Consider the following 21,788-nt stretch of genomic DNA (forward strand, 5'->3'; position numbering starts at 1 on the left):
TTGCTGGCTACATACCAGAAGTCAAAGAGGCCATGTCTAATTTGCATATCATTTGCATAATTTGAGCATCTACGACGCAAACCTCCATAACAGTGTTCCTGTTATAGAGAATCTAAGATTCTCTATTCTGTCTCTGTTCCTGAGATCTTCCTTTCAGTAGGAATGCCTACTACCCTGTTCACCATTATTAAAAAGCTGCCTCAATTGCCTTTCACTTCATCCTGTGGTTGGGAATAGGGATATCCCATGGCCCTGTTTGGGGAAGTGCTCTGTATGCACTGGGAGTGTGTCCATGCTGCTGCTGTTAGGGTATGGATGGACACACTCCCAGCTCCTGGCGCAGGGCAGGGCTGTGCCTGGGCTGCACAGAGCTCAGGACTGACCACAGAGGTGTTGCCCCCAGGCAGGGCTGGCACAGGGCTAAGCTGACCCACAGTGCCTCTTTCTGCCTGACCTCTCTGCATATGGAATAGAGCAGAACGGGGATCTCAGCCTGCACAGACAGCTCAGATGGGAACTCCAAGAGTACATAAAAGCCTCTCTGCTTTCAGACTCTGGTTTCTGAGCCAGCAGAAAGTGACCAGGGCATGAATCTCTGCTTGCTCTCAGGCAACAGTGTTGGCCAAGTGATGTCAGTGGTACAAGAGGGGAGACTGTGTGTCCAGAGACCCCATGGGCAGATCCAGTGCATGCCTAAATAGGGGCTGGCAGAGGGGGATGAGCACTCACTGGATCTGACAGCTCAGGAGACTCCTAGCAGAAAGAGACATACTCAGGACAATTTTCTTGGGAGACAGTGGAAACCACAGCCCTGAAGTACAGGCCACATTCTGCCAGACTTTTCAGTCCCTATCCATAAGTATGGGTCAGTAAATCTATTTTTAAAGGAAGTTAGCATTTTGAAACCTGACGAACAACATGACTTTCAGAAACAGCTTGGCTCTTTGAACTGAAATTTCCCAAGAAAATTCAACCAAGTATTTAAAGTGTGGTTAAGCTATAAGATGCTGAATATGAGGTCTTAAAATGGGAAATGTCACACAACCTTAATAATAGTGTGGCACTTGCAGGGCTGCCAATAGTAAATGTATGTTTATCTGCATGAGTAACAGTATGAGCAATCTCAGCAATAGAAAGCTTTACTGTAATCACATGCAAAGACTGCACCAAGGTTCTCAGCCACAGAGAGAAACCTCATGCTTGTAAAGCCTGCAATTATAAGTATAGTTACTTCCTTTTAATTTGATCAGTCCTGTATACATCTGGCTTTGATTAAAGTAAATGGCTTCTATGAGTAGGCGATTTTACGATTTTACTTGAACATATGAAGCATTTGAGCGGAAATATTTACTGAGTCAAGGACTGTGGGCAGAGTGTGGGGACATAAAGTCATTTTGCTTTCCCCACTTTCCACTTTTCTTCAATTTTTTTTTTTTTTTCATGAACAGAGCTAAAATCCAAAGGGAGGAGAATGCAACATAGCGCTTGGGTGGTGGGTTTAACACGTGCTTTAAATGTTGTTGGCGACATTACTCACGGCTGGTTTTGAGGATCAGGTAATTCATAAAAAAGAAATAAGGGAAAAATTAGTGCAATAATACCACAGAACTGACTTGGTCTTATTAATGTTCTTGATCTTGCTTTTTCACACATGTAAACAACCCAGCATACTGTGATGTGAGTATACCAAATGCACTTCAGTTATTTTTTTTAAGCTTTTTTAGAAATTCTAGGGGTGCTTAATGTTTTTAATATGTAGTGAATATAGGCATCTGTTCTTGAATTCTCACTTTAAAAGTATATGCATGTCAATCTTCTCATAGCACTGGTTCAGCAAAGACTGAGGTTCATTTTCATACCAGCAAGTGGCAAGAGGCAATGATCTCCTTGAAGACAGATAAGTTAAATCCAGGCTGGCAGGACTGTGGATGGCTGAACACACAGTACTTGAAGGTGGCCTGGTTTGACTATAGACCTACCAAAATACAAATGCTGGGAGAGGTCCTCTTCACCTTCAGTAGTTCTTACCAGTTAACTTGGTGTGTAACACAGTGGTCAATGTCCTGGGCAGGGCAATTTCTGGACATTGAGTTTGTCAGGTTTCGCTGCACAGCAGGGAGAGAAACTATACAGAGAAACAAATGGAAAAGCCAAAGCACATTAACAGATAAAAGCCAGCCTGTCTTGCATGGGATAGATAGAAACAGGAGCATACACGTGTTAAAAAAAAATAAAAAATTGGCAGCAGTTCGGAGCATCCTCTTTAATAAAGCCAAGTAAACCTTGGGATAGACAGACATTCAGATGCTCAGGCTGGGAATGCTACCAGCAGAGATGTTCACTACATAACAACACCCCATCTGCTGATGGCACCGTGCCTGCCTTGTGCCGCTGCCCTCTGCTTCTCAAGTGCCAGGCAAACACAGGTGTAGGCAGGGAGCCTGGGTAGTGTCCTGTCTCACTGCAGGTTGCTCTTCAGTGAGGTCTGGGGTGTAAAACACCTCTTCCTCTAGGTAGGGACACACCAAGGGAGCAGTAAGAGCAGCTGTTTGAGTCACAGGGAGGAGATGAGATTTAACTATGCAGACGGGACTCAGATTGATGAAGGAGCATGAGAGAAGCCTTATAAAACAACCAGTAAGCCCAAGACAGTGTGTAGACCTATGCATACATAATGTTTCAGGTCATGAATGATATTTGATGCAAATCTTCTGATCATCATCTCTCCCTGGGCTTCACTTCCCACTGGAGAGGCAAGGTCTGGGAGGGCAGGACCAGGCTGAACTGGAGGACAGCTGGTCCCAAAGCCCTGAGCTGCACACAGTGTGGCTCCTCAGCACCAGCTGTTTGGCTCCACAGAGCCACTGCTGCTGCTCTGCAGGACTTGTTAGCATAGATACAGCCTAAAAAGGCCCTATTGTGGTTCATAGCTTCTTGTTGGTCTTAGGTCAGCTATTGGGTACATGCTGCTATGGCACATGCTGAGAATGTTGTGGTCCCAACCTAAAGCTTTTCAGAGGTGTTTTCCTGAGCTTCCTTTTTCCACTGAATCCCTCTGAAGAAACACTGTGGTGAAATCACAAAATTTGCTGCCTTGGAGAATGCAGATCAACATTTCTAGGAATTAAATACTCATTCCTTGTGGAATTAGCTCAGATGGACTGTATGATCTTAAACGCTGATGAATTTCCAAAACTTCAGTGTTTTCATTGTGAACGGGATCAAGCCCCACATTGTTTAAAAGAGATTTTTCATCCCTTGCTGAGAGGACAGGATGCTGAGCCTTTTCTCATCCTTGAATGTGAGAAATTTGCTTGTTATTCTTGTTCTAAACCAGAGGGAAGAAATGAATGGTACAGTAGCAGGATGTTAAAAGTATAATAAAAAGCCTTTATTGGACCCAAGATGTACTCCCAACCAGAGGGGTTTTCTTCACAATTTGCCTTTGTCCACAGCCATGTGGCTAAAATATTCAGTAGCCCACGAAATTACAGCCTCTGCTGGGAGGTTTGGAGAAGGATTAAAGGTCTGGCAGGTCTTCTGGCTGAGTGCTATATGCTGTCTACTGAGCCATCATATCAGCTCTCCTCTTCCCTACTCCATGAATTTTGACATATGCTTTGCTGTGTTGGAGACCTCCCAGGTGAGTGCTCTGCAGCTCTGAGCATGTGTGTCACAGAAAAGTTCTGTGCCTGTTGCCAGTGGATTGGACTTGGCGGGTGTATGGCAGTCAATCCAACGAGAGGAAACACCAGTGATAAATATGGTAACTCAATACTGCTTTGTTTTAGTGCCTTCTTGATTTCTAACTTTGATCCTTAGACTTAGAATCCATAGTGAATATTGCAGTCTTCTAATATCTGATGTGTGTTCCACAATCATTAAATCAAATTGTGTGAAAAATGTGGGCTTTCAGAAGCAGATTTTTATTTTGGTCCTGTTCTTACACTGCTGAGCAGGGCTCTGACCCATCTGGTAATTCAGTTTCATCTCTTAGTATAAAATGCATTCCATGTTTCTTTTAAAGTTGGTGGTAATTTTTTTTTTTTTAATCAGATCAATAGTCTTCAAGTTTTCTATAATGAACAAATGTAAACAGATTATATTACAGGACTTAGAGCTTAGCTGAAACAAACATGAAAAGACATGAAAAGAAAGTGATTCAAGGCCTTTGTCTTACAAATGATTGGCACCTGAAAACTTGGTTAAAAACAGCAGAAACTTGGCTTTTAACATCACTTTAGAGCTATGGATATTCATAAAATATCAGATAACAAATAGAATAACATATATATTCTGCTGTTACATAAGGCAGCACAACTGATTATGAATGAAGTGGTTTATATTTTAATTGAACATTCTCCTTTTGCTTAAACTCATTGAGTCTGTAAAAAACATACAAAACATTAGTGTAAATTTTTGAACTATAGATGTCACTGTTCAGTCATAAAAAGGAAGTGCTGAAACAGCCTTATTTATTCATGCCGTGAATTCTACCTACAGTCACAGGTTTGTAGTTCTTCAGACACAGATCACTATAGGTACAGAAAAATGTTCGCATTGTCTGAGTGAGATATTTTTAAGACACAAAAAGAAATAAGCCCATCTTGCTGATGCTTACTAAGCATGCTTTTTGGGAAGCCCAGAAGTTGAATAATTTATCTTCTTGACTCTGTAACCTTGGAGAGATCAGTGTGTCTGTCTCCCTTCTTGTAGCAGGACAATGAAACAGCATGATATTTGAGTATCTGTTTCATTTATCTTCAGTTAAATAGTGTTGGACTCTTGACTGAGTATGCCAGCAAGTCTGGTTCCAAGTTTATTCTCAAAAGCCTGTCCTCATGAAAGAATTCAATTAGAGTAGCTGAACAAGGCGAATTGAACCGTATAGGACATAAAAGATGTGGGAGTCTTGATGCAGAATTGCTTTTTTCTTATGCCTCCGCTGGGTTTTTCCATACCGTTTCCATGAAATTCTTTTCCTTGTAACTGTGCTGGATATTCCTGCCATATTTGCAGAAAGAAGAACTTTTAAAACAAGTATTTGTGGTTTTTTCCAGATGTATAGATATAGAAAGTTTTTAAAAATACATTTAAAAGGCTCACCACTGAGAGATGATATTTCCACCACATCAGCTTGATTGCCAGTAATTTTGACACTGAATTGAGTTGCACTCAACCATTTCAGCTCTAACTGCAGCTGTATTAATGGCAGGAAGTTTCCTTGTTTTAGTTGCTTAATATGCTATATTCAGTAGGTATGTAAACCCCATAACTGGAGCTTGAACCTTGCCTACACATCTGTTTAGGACATTTGGATTATATAAGGAACTTTTTAAAAGATCAGCCCAAGTTTTTTTACAGATGTCCAGGAAAATTTTGCTGGCTCAACAGCTCTAACTTAGGAGTCTTCCACTTCTTAGCCATCTCATGGCTTTCACAGCCTACATGTTCCATGCTCTTTTCCAGCAAAAAAGGCGTCAGATTTCCATATCCAGTTCACAACTTTAGGAGATGCACTACCTTACTGGATTTCCTTGTGACCTTAAATAAAGCTTTTATTAATGGCACTGAGCCATATGAACTCACAAGCGCAGAAAAAGAAAAAATATATTTGTCATTTGATACTTGGCAGGGTGAACTGATGTGTTTAAAACCTCTCTTTTTTTTAATTCTGGTGTTGCCCCTGTGTTGGCAAAAAACATAGAAATGGGACTTCAATCCCCAACAGAGTCCCCCTCCACATGAATGTTGTTATGCCTGATGAATTGATGTGAGTGATTAATCAGAATTTGATAGCACACTAGTACTGAACATAATCAGCTCTGATTAGGGCTGGTATTGCCCAGGTCAGCTGGTATTTTGAAGTTTATAGTTTGTGCCTTGATGATGCACTTTATAAAACTGGTGTTTTATTACTGTCACATCCCCATTCTGTTGCTCCTTTAAAGGGCAGAGATGGAAAAGCTCTCAGCTGATGTATTTGTACATCGACGAAGCCTCAAAAGGAGAGTAGATTGCCTCTATCAGCAAACATTAATGTATTTCCTGAAATACCCTTCTTGAAAGGTGTTCACAAATGACATTTATTCTTACCTGAATCATGATGATTAGGATGGTCTGGGCTGCAGCCTCTGGTTGTAGACATGAGCTCTGGTTGCCTGGGCATCTCAGATAGACAAACTCTTGACTAGCATTAGTTGTGGGCCACATGGACAGACCAGAATGAGTGTGAACATCCCCTTGCCCCCACAGTACAATTTATTTTTCAGTGTAAAGCACCCAAATGGATCCTGTCACTTTTAGATAGACTCAGTGGTAGGAGTCTAATTTCCGTCTCTCTGTCCCTCACCTCCCAGGGTACCATTGCAATTGCCTCTCCCAGTTTACAGGAAGGAATTGTGAGTCAGAGATCACAGCCTGCTTCCCAAATCCTTGCCGGAATGGAGGCTCATGTGATCCCATCGGCAATGCTTTCATCTGCAACTGCAAAAATGGCCTGACAGGAGTAACGTAAGTGTCCCTCCCCAGGTGGGCAATGGGAGATTTTGACTCAGTGATGGTGGGCTTTTTGATCAGGCATTTTGTACCCAAAAGCTATGATTCACCTCACAGAAAATAACCACAACCTTAGCACTTATTCCAAGTCAGAGCTAATGACAGCTGAGAAATCCCTGAGACTTGCATGCTCAGAAATGTTTTTTCTAACTTACCCTCCTAAGCTTTGATTCAGGATATTATCTCAAGACAGTTTTCTCTGAGATACACCTGTCTGTTGCCAGCTTTTTGAACAATCTTGTAAAACCTGTGGAAGCAGCTATGTAATCTTTGTTTTGAAAAGGGATCAATTATTTAGTCACCTTAACCCTGACATAAAAGGTTAATTTATTACAGTCATTTTCTTAAATCCTTGCCTTGATCATAAACTTGGTGTAGACATAGAAAATCCTGTCCTGCCCATCAACATGCTTTTCCCTTATCTGGTTTGTCTACTGTTTGTACTTTTTCCTCTGCATTTTGCTATGTCTTATTTTTTCCAATTCTCCCCTCTCTTTATGGTTCCTGTTCCTTTTTTCCCCCCACCTCTAATATTTGTTTATTTTATCTCCTGACCTAAAAAATTTTACATAGTCAGTATATCTTCTCTTCTCTTCTCTTCTCTTCTCTTCTCTCTCTCTCTTCTCTTCTCTTCTCTTCTCTTCTCTTCTCTTCTCTTCTCTTCTCTTCTCTTCTCTTCTCTTCTCTTCTCTTCTCTTCTCTTCTCTTCTCTTCTCTTCTCTTCTCTTCTCTTCTCTTCTCTCCTCTCCTCTCCTCTCCTCTCCTCTCCTCTCCTCTCCTCTCCTCTCCTCTCCTCTCCTCACCTCTCCTCTCCTCACCTCTCCTCTCCTCTCCTCTCCTCTCCTCTCCTCTCCTCTCCTCTCCTCTCCTCTCCTCTCCTCTCCTCTCCTCTCCTCTCCTCTCCTCTCCTCTCCTCTCCTCTCCTCTCCTCTCCTCTCCTCTCCTCTCCTCTCCTCTCCTCTCCTCTCCTCTCCTCTCCTCTCCTCTCCTCTCCTCTCTCTTCAATAAATATTCTGAGTTTTTTACTATATTTTTTCTCAACTATCTTCTCCTTCAATCCCCCTCTAATATTTTGTATTGAAACCCACAGGGTAGTTCAAAAACAGCATAAAAAAAGCAGATTCTCTATTGCATTCAGTAAGCCTCATTAGGGTCAAGGTGCCTTTTCCTATCAGATGCATTATTTCCTTCTTGATATCTATCAGATACTTTAAACTCATATTTCCTCCTGGATATTTCCATTTTATTGTCTTTAAAAAACCCATGGAATAGCTGTAGAAAAAATTAAATGCCATTAAATAATATGATAATAATATGATCATTTGCAAAGTACCAGAAGGTGTTAACCAATGGCACCACTTTGACAAGATAAGGCATCATGCACAACCTGGACTGTCTCTTAGATGTTCTTGAGACTTTCCTTTTCTTCTTTTAAGGTGTGAAGAAGACATTGATGAGTGTGAAAGAGAAGAATGTGAAAATGGTGGCTCCTGTGTCAACATCTTTGGTTCATTTCTGTGTAACTGCACCCCTGGCTACGTGGGTCAATACTGTGGTCTGCGCCCCGTGGTGGTCCCCAATATACAAGCTGGGCATTCCTACGTTGGCAAGGAGGAGCTGATAGGAATAGCCGTGGTCCTGTTTGTCATATTTGTGTTAATTGTTCTTTTCATCATTTTTCGCAAGAAAGTTTTCAGGAAGAACTATTCCCGCAACAACATCACGCTCGTACAGGATCCAGCTACTGCAGCCCTGCTCAACAAGAGCAATGGCATCCAATTCAAGAACATCAGGAACAGTGGAGACAGCAGGAATATCTACCAGGAGGTTGGGCCTCCACAGGTGCCAGTGAGGCCAATGGCCTATACCCCATGCTTCCAGAGTGACTCACGGAATAACCTGGACAAGATAGTGGATGGGCTTGGTGTGGAGCACCAGGAGATGACAACGTTTCATCCGGAGTCCCCTCGAATACTGACAGCCAGGAGGGGGGTGGTGGTGTGCAGTGTGGCTCCAAACCTGCCTGCTGTGTCTCCCTGCCGCTCGGACTGTGACTCCATCAGGAAGAGCACGTGGGATGCTGGCACAGAAAGTAAGTAGCACCGCGGGCCAGTCTCATTCTTCCCTGCTCACGGTAAGGGTTGCTTCAGGGTGCAGCAGGTGCAGTGGCACAGGTGCTCTTAGTGCTCCAGCTTAACACATGTGAATTGGTAAATCTCTGCAAGAAGTGATCTGGTTTAATTTTGAAAGGTTATAATTAAACCAGGCATACAATGCCTTTCCTTCTATGCATGGAGTATGACTAAAAGCATTTATTTCCCTTGTTGAGAAAGCATATATGAGTAAGTGCTCTGAGCATTTTTCAGTGATATAATGCAATCATCTTTCTATTGGAAAAAAACAATTTGGGGCAGAATTCTTAAATATAAATTCTGTTAGGTTCAGGCTGTTTCCCAAGGGAGTTAAAAATATTTAAACCTTCTTCAAGAAGCAATCCTGTTTTGCATCAGGGAGAAATGAACTAATATTCCTTACTTTCAGTGTCTGTGAAGTGAAGCAGAAAGTCACGTATGGCTTGATATATAGGATCACCTTCTCAGGCCATTGCATTCCCCTCTGCTTTCAGTATCAGAGTCATCATGGAATTTGCAATCCCCATGTTTACCCTATTTGTGCTGTGATGGTTCCTCACCTGATAACACAATGCTCCCTCCATTCCTCAACTGGAGATGAAGCCAATTTCACATAGTCTGTCATGGCAGGAAAAACCAGTTTTCTGGGAAAGAGTTACAGCCCTGCATCATCTATCCTTGCAAGTCAGACCATGTCATTTGGACTGGGAGATGTTTACTTCACCATATATGATGTTTTTAAAGGTGTTTTCTCTTATTAGGGACTTTTCCTAATGCATCTTCCTGTACCTGTTGGAGGGGGCTTACAAGAAAGCTGGAGAGGGACACAAGAGCTTGTTGTAGTGATGAATGGCCTTAAGCTGAAGAAGGGTAGGTTTGGATTAGCTGTTAGGAAGAAATGCTTGATTGTGAGGGTGGTGAGGCAATGAAAAAGGTTGCTCAGAGAAGGGATGGATGTCCCATCCCTGGAAGTATTCAAGGCTGAATTGGTTGGGGCTCTGAGTAACCTGGTCTAGTGAAAGGTTCCCAGTCCATGGCAGGGAAATTGGAACCAAATGATCTTTAAGATCCCTTCCACCTCGAAGTGTTCTATGATTCTCTGATCTTCAACTCTATTGCAGCACAGCCCTAACCAAAACTGTCACATAAAACTGCACAATCCAGCCCTATTTTTGAAAGGAATGGGAACTGAGGAATGGAGAGAGGAATTAAGCAACAGGTCAAGAGGACAGCATTATGTTGTGCCAGAGGAGGTTTGGGATGGACATCAGGAAAAAGTTTTGCTCTGGAAGAATGGTCAAGCCTTGGAACTGGCTACTCAGGAAGGTGGTGAAGTCACCATTCCTAGAAGTGTTCAAGAAATGATTGGGCATGGCACTTAATGCTGTGGTTTGGTTGACATAGTGATGTTCAGTCAAAGGTTGGGCTCAATGATCTTGGAAGTCTTTTCCAGCCTTATAGAGTTTATGATTCTATAGCTGTGCCCTGATCTGCACATTTTCATCCAAGGCAGCACACTGGCTAAGGTCATGTAGTGAAAAATTGAATTAATTTTCATTTATTTGGGCTGTATTTCAGGGTTGTGTTGTGTCTGACCTTTTAAACTTTAAATATAGTTAAGCTGATTGAAAGCATCATCACTCTAGCTCCCACACGTGCTGTGTTCTATATTCTCCTGGGGTTTTGTGCCACAGACACTGCTGATACTGGAAGGAATAGAAATTCCTACCAGCACACCATGAGGCCATACCAGGGAGACAGACCTCAGCTGTCACGGAGTGGGAAGCAGTGCAGTTTTGTTACTGCAGCACTCACTTCATCAGCTCCATACCCTGCTGCTCAGCAGGAGCAAATCAGCTCTTACCGTGTGGAGGTGTGCCATGCTGGGTAGAAATACATACAGCTGGCAAGTAAAGAGCTGTGCTTGCATGTTGATAGCACCTGACCTTCTTCATTTGTAATTGGCTCAGGTATCTTAGTGCTTAAAATGGAGAATAACTTTTTGTGTTCCTGATTATTGCCCATATAATGTGTATTTGAATGTGTTTATTTATATATGCTTAATTACAGGAGAATTTATACCGTAGGTTGCAGTTACATTTCTAAATAGTGGAGTTGTGAAGACTGAATATCCCTGATGAAAAGCAATGTAAATTGAAGCATAATCTATTATATGTCAGTGATGGAGCTATTAAAATCTGATCCAAGGGCCACTGATCTGAATAACAAGATGCATGGTAACTTTACTGAGCATTGAATGAGCCTTTAATGAGGCTCTCAAATTAGGAAATGAACAGTAAAGATAAATGTAACTGTAATCTCTTGTATAAGCTGTTTATACCACATTCCTTAAGTCATCATTTTCATTGCTTTTGAGACTACATGCCATCTCAAAAGACAATATTGAATACAGATGTTACTTCCTTGATTACAGTGTTGTCAGCCACTTGAAAGACTCCTTGGGCTTCAAACACTTCAAAAGTCTAGGTATCTTCACCTACTGCCTTCTTGACGAATAGGTCACGTCCTCTGTGTGAAGGAAATAATTTTATTCTGACTCATAATAGAAGGCAGGATTTGAATGTGTCCGTGGTATAAATAGATAAATGTTCATACCTAGAGAGTACCATTTTGCTTTGTCTTTGCTGTCAATGAAGGTAAAGGGGTTGATGACGCTGAAGAGGTGACCTGTTTTTCAGGAAGTAATAAAGGCAGCAACTCTGAAGTACAGTCCCTCAGCTCCTTCCAGTCTGATTCCGGTGATGATAATGGTAAGAAATGATTTCATCTTTATTATGCTGGGGGAAAAGCTATTTATCTCTCTCTCTAATATTATTAAAAGATTTATGTGACATCTTGAAACCCTTTAACAGTGCCGAAAGTAAGAAAGTCGTGGGTTCAAACCCTGACTTTGTGTTCCACTTACTAAATTATAGGAACATAATAAAAATCTTGATGCTTGGGGCTGTTGTATAAGGACCGAGCTTTACAGTGAATTAGAGCTATGATACAGCAGAGTCACACTGCCAAGATGTAAGTTGACTAATAGATTGCAAGTGAAACTGTAGAATTTATGTAATTTTCCTTCTGGGAAAAGCATGACTTTCATGTTTCACCAGTCGAATAAAAGGGATTTCCGTGCCATTTGCCCGGTCTCATTCATGGTCCCAGCAAAACTCTGCTGGTGCTCAGCCGCAACAATGAGCAGATGAGCCAGTCCCCAGCGTCCTGGCCTCTCCCTGGCAATCACAGCTCAGCAAACAATAGAGCACCATTAAATTCTTGTTCAGTGCATACTCAGTGCCTGCCTCTCACATCCTGCATCATTATCTCCCTGGGTGACACAGGCAGAGCCATACACAGCCCACTAAAAGGTCCACAGAGTCAGAGCAAACCTTTGTTCCTGCGGCCCACGAATGTTGAGCAGTGGGTCTGAGAAAAGTCAAGATGTTTCTGCTGGGGAGGGATGGTGTATGTCTGGGAAGCCTCGTTTAGACACACAGAAAAAGACTATCACAAAGGAATCATACTTGGTTTCCTCAGCCACCAGTTAATGAACTGTCTGTAGACTCAGTTTCTCAGTCATGCCATGCAGCTGATCTCTAGGAACTCTGAAATGTTGGAAAAAGCACTGATAGCAAAGTACACTTGCAGTTCCTTTTGGCCTGCTGTGCCTGAAGCATTACAATTATTTTTGTCAGGCTTACCAATGCTTTTCTGCCCCTGCACCAAAAAGACCTCTTTAGCCTTTTTTTAGGGTAAGCGTTATTTAATGATATATATTTACATTAGAGTTACCTTCGGAATAATTATTCAAGTGGTCTTTTATTGTGCATTGTTACTTTTTGTATCTCACAAATTCTGATTAGACATTTCAAACTCCCGATCTTGTCTCCACTGAAATCACTGACACAGTACCCACAGAAGCTGGATTGGACCTTCTGTGCCCACTCATTTTTTGTGAAGGCTGCATTTTAAATGTGGCCTTTAGAGATAACATTTCTAGTTCAGGGTTCAAACAAATCCATATCCTCAGGGAGAACAAGGGAAGAAACCTAAATCATCTGAGTCATTTGCGAGATCGATGCAAGACCACACGCTCTGGTTTGCTTGAAGCAGCAGGGAAGGTTTGCAGTGAAAGAGCCTAAAGGGCAAAGCCAGGCATAAGTAAGCATATACATGCTCACATGCCTGTACTTTAGGGCTAATGGATATGCCTCCTGAAGCCATGAATCTTTGCTCTTCTTGTCATTTTAATTTTTTGTACCTCATGTACCTGCAGAGGTTAGAAACACAACAGTTGTATTTGTTGTCAGTGAAAACACAACAAATACAGTTCAGCATCCACGCTCTTTGATGAGACAGGACAGTGGCTCCTTCTCCAAGCTCCTTCCTCCAAATTCAAGAGCAATGCTGCTGGGTTCTCAGGCTAGCACAGGAGACAGGCTTGTGTTACACAAATGGCTATAATGACACTGACTTGTGAAACTGGGTGGCAGCTTCTGACTGAGGAAACCTATCTGGCAGCAGTGGATCACTGGGATGAATTCCACTGAGAGTGCAGGCAGCTTCTATTCACCCTCTCTAGGGCTCTTGGAGCCTTCTCTTGCTGTGTCAAGGGCTTGTCTTACCATGTAAACTCACATGGGGTGAGATTTTGAACCTACGTTTTTTGTCTCACCTTATTTCTCCTGCATTTAAATTGCTCAGCTTCCCTAGTCTTTCTGAGAGTAGTTAGCAGTAATTTTTGTAGTCCAAAATCTGAGCAATGACTTGCACTGAGCTATGTGAGGTGGGGGTTCCCATTTTTCTGTTAATATGCTCTGCACAGCTCCCACCAGAGCCAGCCTTTAGTTGCAAAGAAAACTACACTGGCCCTGGGTTTTGACCTGTTTTTCACTCTTAGGTTTTTTCCTCTAATAGCTTACAGCTGCCCTCCATCTTTTTTCCCAGCCATGCAGCGCTAACTGCGTGGAGCCCCTTATTTTTCTATCATGTTTATTTTGCATTAGCCAGTGCAAGTCTCCTTTGTATAATTACTATTGCTGTTGATGGCATAAATATGCTCATCATAGACACAGGACAGGGGTCCTTTGGTTTATCAAGGCTCTTTTTGCTAAGCCCTCACTAGAACTGAGGATATTGGGTGATATACCTGATCCCATGCCCAAAATTTAGCAAAAATGTGAAAATATTCAACGTATGTCTGCACTGTTAACGCATTTCTTGTGATGTCTAAGTCTGTTGACTGTGTGAAACAAAAAAGTATGTTTTTCCCCACATTGCTCCAAGCAATTGGTTTTCTCATAACTAAAGAGGAAAAGGGAGGGATCCATTGCACTCTCATGCAGGGCTTTCCCTTCAATTTTGATTTTTGGGTTTATTTTATGTTCTCAGAGGCAGGGGGGTTGGGTAGTGCAAAATGCAGATCATCTGAAAGACCACACATTACAGGCCTCCACATTAAACAGCTGCACAGTCTATATTAATGGTTTCAAGGGAAAAGTGTGGGTTTTTGGAACACCTGCGGAGAACACACAATACATTTGAGAAACTATTCTGTCAAACATGGGTCAAAATTTGAACCACACCTACATGGCTGTGTCCTCCTAATTACAGCTGTGCTGCTTAACCTTCCTGAGGTATTGCATGGCATGGCACAGACAGTAAATAAGTAAAACATTCCTCTTAGGAAATAGATTGAGCTTAACACCATTTCTGATGGTGTGATGGTCTAAAAGATAATGATCCTTGGACTACATAGCACCATCTCTGGAGACCTCTAAGCAAGAATGGATTAGAAATTAGTGTCAGGTAGACAAGATACTGCTTCGGTTAATTGAATCAGCTGACCAGTCTGCTTGAATTTATGAGGTGATACACATCATCCCATATGCCTTTCTGGAAATGCTGGTTTGGAATTTATCAGCACTCTGAAGATATATGGGATTATCTGAAATGAAATGTCCTGTAACCAACTGCATAAATCATGCATTGGTCAGCAGCCTTTTTTTTTTTTTTCTTTCAATGTCAGTTCTGTCTTTTGAGATAATTTATTGTGGTAACATATGATGTGTTTTAAATACTAACCTGAAGCTGTCCTTCCCCTCCCTTTATTTTCTGCTTTCCCTACCCTGCAAGCTTCCATAGTGACTGTCATACAGCTTGTCAACAATGTAGTTGACACTATAGAAAATGAAGGTATTTAAATTTTTTTCTTTCTTGTTATACAACAATGCTTCCTATTTTCATTGTGAAACATTCCAGCAGAACCTCACTAATCTACACTGACCAGCAATCCTGTGGCAGGGATTGGGTTTTGCAGATCAGCATGTTCACCAGCAAACATGAAAATGCCAGAGGAATGTACCACAAAATATCTGTGGCTAACTGGAGGTGGTAGAAAAGGTGTCAAGCCTTCATCCTCTTCTGTTCAAGTCAATGTTTCTGCTTGTTTATTCTCATTGCCTTCAGAGAAAATAATAGACTGATAATGGAGCCATATCACTGAGATGATCCTGGCTGCAGAGACTGGGAAGCGGGAGATGACACGGGAAGTCTGTAGCGTGTCCCATGCTGCAGCAGAGCTGGGTTGTGTACCCCAGTGGTTCCCACAGAGGGGAGCACAGGGGTGGCTGGCTGGTGGCTGGTTTCTCCCAGGGAACCCTGCCAAGCAGCGGATGTGTGGGCACAGCTCCAGGGATGCCGCGGCTCTCCCGTGGCGTTGGTGTGCCCGTTGCACAGAGCGTGCAATGTGCTCCAAGGACCAGCACTCACCTCTTCCACTGACCTCCTGGGTAACCTCAGGCATCTCATGTTACAAGTGAACCTGTAATGCGGGGATATCACTGTTTTCTTTTTTCCATAAAGCACTGAGGAAATGTCTTGTTATCATAGATAAACATTACTTTTATTTATTTTCCAACATTTTTCCTACCCTTGGGCAAATGTCAACTCAGCATCAACTCAGGTTATCCACAAGTCAAAAATTTCATCTGTCCTTAGTGAATTTAAGGCAGATTTTACATACTTTAGCTAATCTGGTCTGCATAATACATTAAGATGATTAAGTAAATTGTTTTTGTGAAACTACTGATTTTTTTCTTGAGCCAGTGTCACAGTAATTTTGAAAAACACTTTTACTGCTAGCTAGTGATGCCACTTGAGTATTTGTTAATAGTGCATTTATTGATATCCTGAAGTGTAGAGTGCCATTCTTCTCACTATCAAAAAACCAGAAATTAACTAGCCAAGGTTAATTCAAAAGAAAGTCCCATTCAAAAAAAAATAAAAAATAACCTGTAAAAGAAACCACAGGCACTGAAAATGACCTTGCCTTCCTAAGAGAAAGCTTAAGCAAACACACTGGCTCATTATCATCCTTTACAGGTCAGAAAAAGCCAGTCTGGCAGTAGTTTCAAGAGACTGGCACTGAAAATGCTTTGCCCACTTCCCAGTTCCGTATATGAAACTTAGGTTAGTATTGTTAGGATTGCCTGCTCTGCAGCAGAGCTGTTGGAAGTGGTGAATAATTGGCCACACTGGAGGTCTGGGCAGAATTGCTGCCACAGAGTCATGGGAGGATGGGGCTCCTGCCCCAGGGACCTGCCCAGGGTTGTGCAAGCCAGCAAATTAGTGAGGTTCTCCTGGGTCCTGATCCACGCAACTCAGAGGGCCCTGACCCACGTCAGGTGCAGTGCCATCACACCGACCCCAACACAGCAAAATCCACTGTACAAAGAAGAGAGAAGCACAGAAGAGAGGTTAGGGCCGGTTCAGACACTGCTGCTAAACCTGCAGTAGCCCCAGCCCTCCTCACCCCAGGACATGGCAGAGCAGGGGGAGAACTCCTGCCTGGCTATCCAGCTAAGGGAGCAATCACCATCACCCCATGCACCGTGTGGTGATGAGCAAGGGCAAGTGTGGTCTGAGTAGGTGAAGGGCTGGAGAGATCTTCCCTTGCCTGTGTCTGAGCCACAGAGGTTACGAGCTGTGAAGCCCCAGAGGTCTGTTTCTCCTGGCAGACCTCCTCCAGCAATGTCGTCCCTAGACTTTGCCCGATGACTTCTTGCATGAAGCCAATAACATGCGGCTGAACAAGAGCATATCCATCTAGAAAACGCTGCAGCTTCTTCCCCGCTCTTGTCTCACATAAACCTCCTTCCTTGCTCTCTCCCCCACCCCTGCACCCTCTCCATGCTGGAATGCCTCCCTCCCCACCAGCTAGCATGGCAGTGCAGGTGGGAGGTGGGTGTGGGGTTGGGGAGCATTGTAGCTGATAGCCCCATTAAATGGCTTTGTATTCTATTCTATTCAGGTTCTTATACCGTGCCCATCACCATGGTATCTGAGCCCAGGTGGGCCCAGATTTGTTTGAACCGGCCCTGAGAATGGTAGATTCTTATTTTTCTGTTTCAAAGTGAACAAGTGAGAGAAAAATGTACTTTGCAATTATAAGCCGTGTCGATGGTGGATAGCCCTTTTTTGTGCTAAGAATTACAACTCTAATGAAATTCTATATCTGTTCAGTGAGGGTAAATAATTAAGATATGATAGAAAAGGAGTATAATACACGACATAAACATTTCTTTAGCTATGTCTGCATTTGACAGGCAAGCTTATCTTGTACATTAAAATAAATAATTTAAAATCCTACTAAAATGACACCATGGCAGCTGTACTTTAGAAATATGCATGCAGAGTTTTGTATTTTCACATGTAATAAAATGCTGGTGACAAGCTCCAAGTTACCAGTTTTTGCTTTTTACTTTGTATCTGACAGTGTCTGTTATGGATCAAGGACAGAACTACAACAGAGGTGATTTTTCTGGGGCACCTTCTGCCTTTGGGCCGGGGTGGGCAGAGCACTGACTTGATCTGTTTGGTTTTTTTCTTGAACTGCTTCATGTGTACTCTTTTGTTTGAGTTCTCTTCAAAAGATGCATGAGAATGGTCAGCCACTTTTTTTTTGTCTCAAAATTCAGTTTTCAGTCAATCAGATTATTTGCTTGCACACTTTCTTTCTTGAAGTCATTGGAGGTGGAAGGGGAGATCAGATTCTGTAGGCATGCTGACTGCATTTAAAGATTTTTTTCAAGTAGCTGTGAAAAACAGTAATTCAACCATTTTGATTTCTTGGACTCATAGTTTCTAATACAACACAGTAGCATCTTAAAAAGCAAAATGCCTGAGAGTGGCCGTGTTTTGTTTCTTTGCTTGTTTGCATTAGCATCATAATGCAATTTATTCTCCTCCTCTACCCCTCTGGTCAGAGCATGGCTGACCCGTGTCCGTGGCCTGTGGGGCATGCTGTGATTTGAATGTGCTGTGAGGACTCAGGCAGGTGCATGCAGGACACTCAGCTCCCTTCTGTGTTCCCATCCTAACAGAGTGCTGTGGTTCTCTTCCCTGCTGCAGCGTATCATTGGGATACCTCTGACTGGATGCCCAGCGCTCGCTTGTCCGACATTGAGGAAGTGCCCAATTTTGAGACGGCAGATGGAGGCTCGGCTCATCACGGCAGCACCAGAGAACTGGAAACAGATTACTACCTTGGTGGCTACGACATCGACAGCGACTACCCTCCCCCTCACGAAGAGGAGTTTTTGAGCCAGGACCAGTTACCACCTCCTCTTCCAGAGGATTACCCAGACCAATACGAAGCCCTCCCGCCCTCGCAGCCGGTCTCGATGGCAAGTACTCTCAGCCCTGACTGCAGGAGACGGCCGCACTTCCACCCGAGCCAATACCTCCCTCCCCACCCGTTCCCCAATGAGACGGACACCGCAGGATCTCAGACTGGGAACGAATTTAGTACTTTTGCTGTTGGCCCAGGCCAGAACACAGAAAATGCTAGTGCAGGTAAGGTGCCCTTACCCTTGCACAACTCCCTCAACGCCTCCTCCTCTGACGTCTCAGCCGGATGCGGCTTTGATGACTCCGAAGTAGCCATGAGTGACTTTGAAAGCGTGGAGGAACTCAGCCTAGAAAATGTTCACATTCCATTTGTGGAGACCCAGCAGCAGACACAAGTGTAAAGGAAGCTCCTTTCTTTTTCCTCCTCCTCTTCTTTTTTTTTAATTTTGTCATTTGGTCCAATTAATAGTATAAATATTGAGAAGAAATTTCACTGAAGGTGTGTCTATATATATATTGGGCAAAGAAAAGTACAGTATAACCCATTATTAACTTGTTCAGAAATGATACTGTATGTGCAGACACGAAGAGACCAATTGTTTTAAGTGTTATACATCACAAAATTGTTACAGACAATCTGGAGAGAGTGTACCTTCTATTTATTACCAAGAGTAAAACTCAGCTTTTGAGGCAGGGGGAAAAATAACTGCTAAATAATTTCTTTCTCTCTTACAAAGTTGGGTTGTTTTGGGGGTTTTTTTTGGCATTGTGTTATTAAAAGTGTTACAGTGTTATGATCTCCCCACAGTATTAAGGAATGAGTATGGATCATTCCGGAATGCACTGTTGCATGAAATTTTATGTTAGCAAAGAGTGAAAGTAATTGATTGCTGAGGCTGCTGCGTACAACACATCAGATGGCTAAAAAAAGCAACATTTACAAATTGACCTATCAAAGACAAGTGACCAATTATTTTTCCATAAATATTTATCTATACTTTTGTTCATTACATAGCATTTCATTCTGCTTTGTGTAGAACAAAACACATACACACAGTTTATGTTTACTCCAAATTGGCTTACTTTGGTTGTCATTTTTAAAACCTGATGTCAGGTGCATGTGCATAGCTTTCCCCATGAGGACTTCCCAAAATGTCAGAGTTTGGCTCAGGAGTGGCCTGGTTTTGCCCTAGCTGTGTACACACAGCCTCTCTTAATGTGTATGCAACATGAACATGGATCTGAAAACTTGAGATACCCTACCCAGCTGATCATTTTTTTGAAATTTCTTGCTTGGGCAATCAGCTCTTTAACAGCAGTCCTCATGCTGCAGTTACTGAAGTAAAATTAGTTGCAATTAAGTTACATTTAAGGCTGCTGTAACCTCACATCATTAGTTAACCATCTTTTGGCAAATGTCCATCCCTAGAGTTCACAGGATGCTGCTGTAGACTGACTCAGTCGGTGGAACTGCATGAATGGACTGTGGCCAAAGATCTGTCGACAGATTTTCCACTGGGTGCATGATTTTGTAGGATTTGAGTGCATCCAAAGGCTGTTTGCAGACTTCAGAATATTGTTGTGGATTCAAGGAAACCATGGCATCTGTATGCTTTTATGCTTCCCTCAGCCTGATTGGAGTAAATGTTCATTCACATTGATTAGGTCAGAGTAGTCAAGTGCAATCTGGAAATACTGGATTTTCACTCAGTGTATTAAAGCAGAGTGTACACACCTGTTACTTGGTGCTCTGAAAATGTTTTTACCCCACTACATTTTACAGCATCTCTGTAACCTTACCAGTGAATGTGAGTCTACAAGCCTGCACTACTGTTGGGTTTTCATCCATTTCTGCCATGGCATAATTCTGTCATTCTGAAAAGCTATTGAATCCCTAAATCATTTTGATAAATGAACAGATTCATTAGCAGGTTTCCTGTGCTGCTTTCCTTGTCCTGTCCCTTGGTCAGTCGCCTTAACTGGATAGTTTCAACAGTTGTATGTCGGGGCATGTTCTTGTCTGACAGGAATTTCACACAAAATTAAATTGCAGGCCATTTCTTGGCATACAGGAAGGGTTTATTCAAAAATTTAAATAATTGCAGCTTGTAACACTTTTAATAAAACAGGATTTCTAAAATTCTTGGAGTAGGTACAGTGTGTTGCTGCTTCCCTCCAATAGTTTGTATAGCTGTGAAAGATTGGTGTGGATATTTTCTTTGGGATGATGCAGCACTTCTTCAGTAGAAAACAGCTCATTATGCAGGTATATGAATAAAATGAGTGAACTTCTAGAGAGAATGTACTGCACATACAAGTATTATCAAACACTTGTCTGCAAATAGGTCCTGTCCATTGAATTTATGAATGTCACTTGGTCTTCTCAAAGTAAAGATGCTTCTGTAACAGTGATATATTCTGAATGTGCTCATGGTGCGTTTCAAACCCTTTTCCCTGATATTATTCCTGTGTTTTTGAGAAGAAAAAAATGCAGAAATTTGTATTGTGATTGCAAGGAACTGAGGGATTTGCCAGAAGGCCATAAAATGGTTTGGCAAGCCTAGAGGCACGGATAGAGGATAACTCATATTGTTCATGAAGTCTGTGTTACAGGAATGGAAATGCAATTAGATTGATGTCTCTTCAAGAGTTAGGAGCATCAGAGTTGGCAAAGCAATTCTGCAAATTTAGCTGCACTTTTAGAGCTTGTATGACCTGAGAATGCGATGCTCTCTTAGCATCAGGCTGCAGTTTACATGAGGTTTGCTCCTACTCAGCTTTGGTTTGAGACATTTTTATCCATTATGCAAGTAATTCTGTTCAAGCCCCCAGATAGTTATTAGGTGTACTTGTCACCTGTCTTCTGTAGTGAAAGTTCTTGCGTAAGCATGAGACACCAGTATCAAAATTTACTGGAACATATCAAAAGTGTCATGAGGGACAGCACGATGGGAGCCTAGTGATTGCCATACAAAAAAAAAAAGCAAAGAAATCAATGTTTCTTACCAAGCTTGTTGCCTCAGTAATATATTGTTGGTAGTGAGTTTTAATAGTAAAATATGCATAAATACAATGTATAGTACTTTTTCTGTTTGATGTTGTTGCCATTTCATTTCACTGAACGCCTACTTATTAAAGTGCTGTTGGGAAGGTGCCAAGGATCACCCGTTCAGCCTTCTCTGTCCTATTCATGATTTCTATACCTCAATATCTCCTCCCCTCCAAATCCATCTTCAGATTCCCCTCTGTGAATATTGGTACTTCCGTGGCCTTTCTGGTTTCTTTCAGGCTATTTTGATAATGATGAGACCCAAATGCAGATCTAAAGGTGAAATACCTCCTAGGGAGTAAGATTTTCATATTAACATCCCTTGTTAAACCAAGCCATTTTGTTTTCTCTTTTTAATTACTACTCCACATGAACAAGTCAAAATCTTCTAATCTGGAACATAAGAACCCATT

At 42.2% G+C, this 21,788-nt stretch overlaps 1 protein-coding gene across 1 annotated transcript in view; it reads left to right on the forward strand.

The window, feature by feature from the left end:
* FAT3 (FAT atypical cadherin 3) overlaps window positions 1–20,089 on the forward strand; it is a 394,792-nt gene extending 374,703 nt beyond the window's left edge. Inside the window, exons 24-29 of the mRNA XM_059466196.1 lie at window positions 6,360–6,513; window positions 7,995–8,650; window positions 11,348–11,461; window positions 14,832–14,891; window positions 17,473–17,508; window positions 18,108–20,089. Coding sequence (XP_059322179.1) covers window positions 6,360–6,513; window positions 7,995–8,650; window positions 11,348–11,461; window positions 14,832–14,891; window positions 17,473–17,508; window positions 18,108–18,727 — 1,640 coding nt within the window. The 3' untranslated portion in view covers window positions 18,728–20,089. The remainder of the gene's footprint in view (window positions 1–6,359; window positions 6,514–7,994; window positions 8,651–11,347; window positions 11,462–14,831; window positions 14,892–17,472; window positions 17,509–18,107) is intronic.
* Window positions 20,090–21,788: the final 1,699 nt, after the last annotated feature.

This window comes from Ammospiza nelsoni, chromosome 2 (assembly GCF_027579445.1).
Source record: "Ammospiza nelsoni isolate bAmmNel1 chromosome 2, bAmmNel1.pri, whole genome shotgun sequence".
NCBI classification, from domain to species: Eukaryota; Metazoa; Chordata; class Aves; order Passeriformes; family Passerellidae; genus Ammospiza; species Ammospiza nelsoni.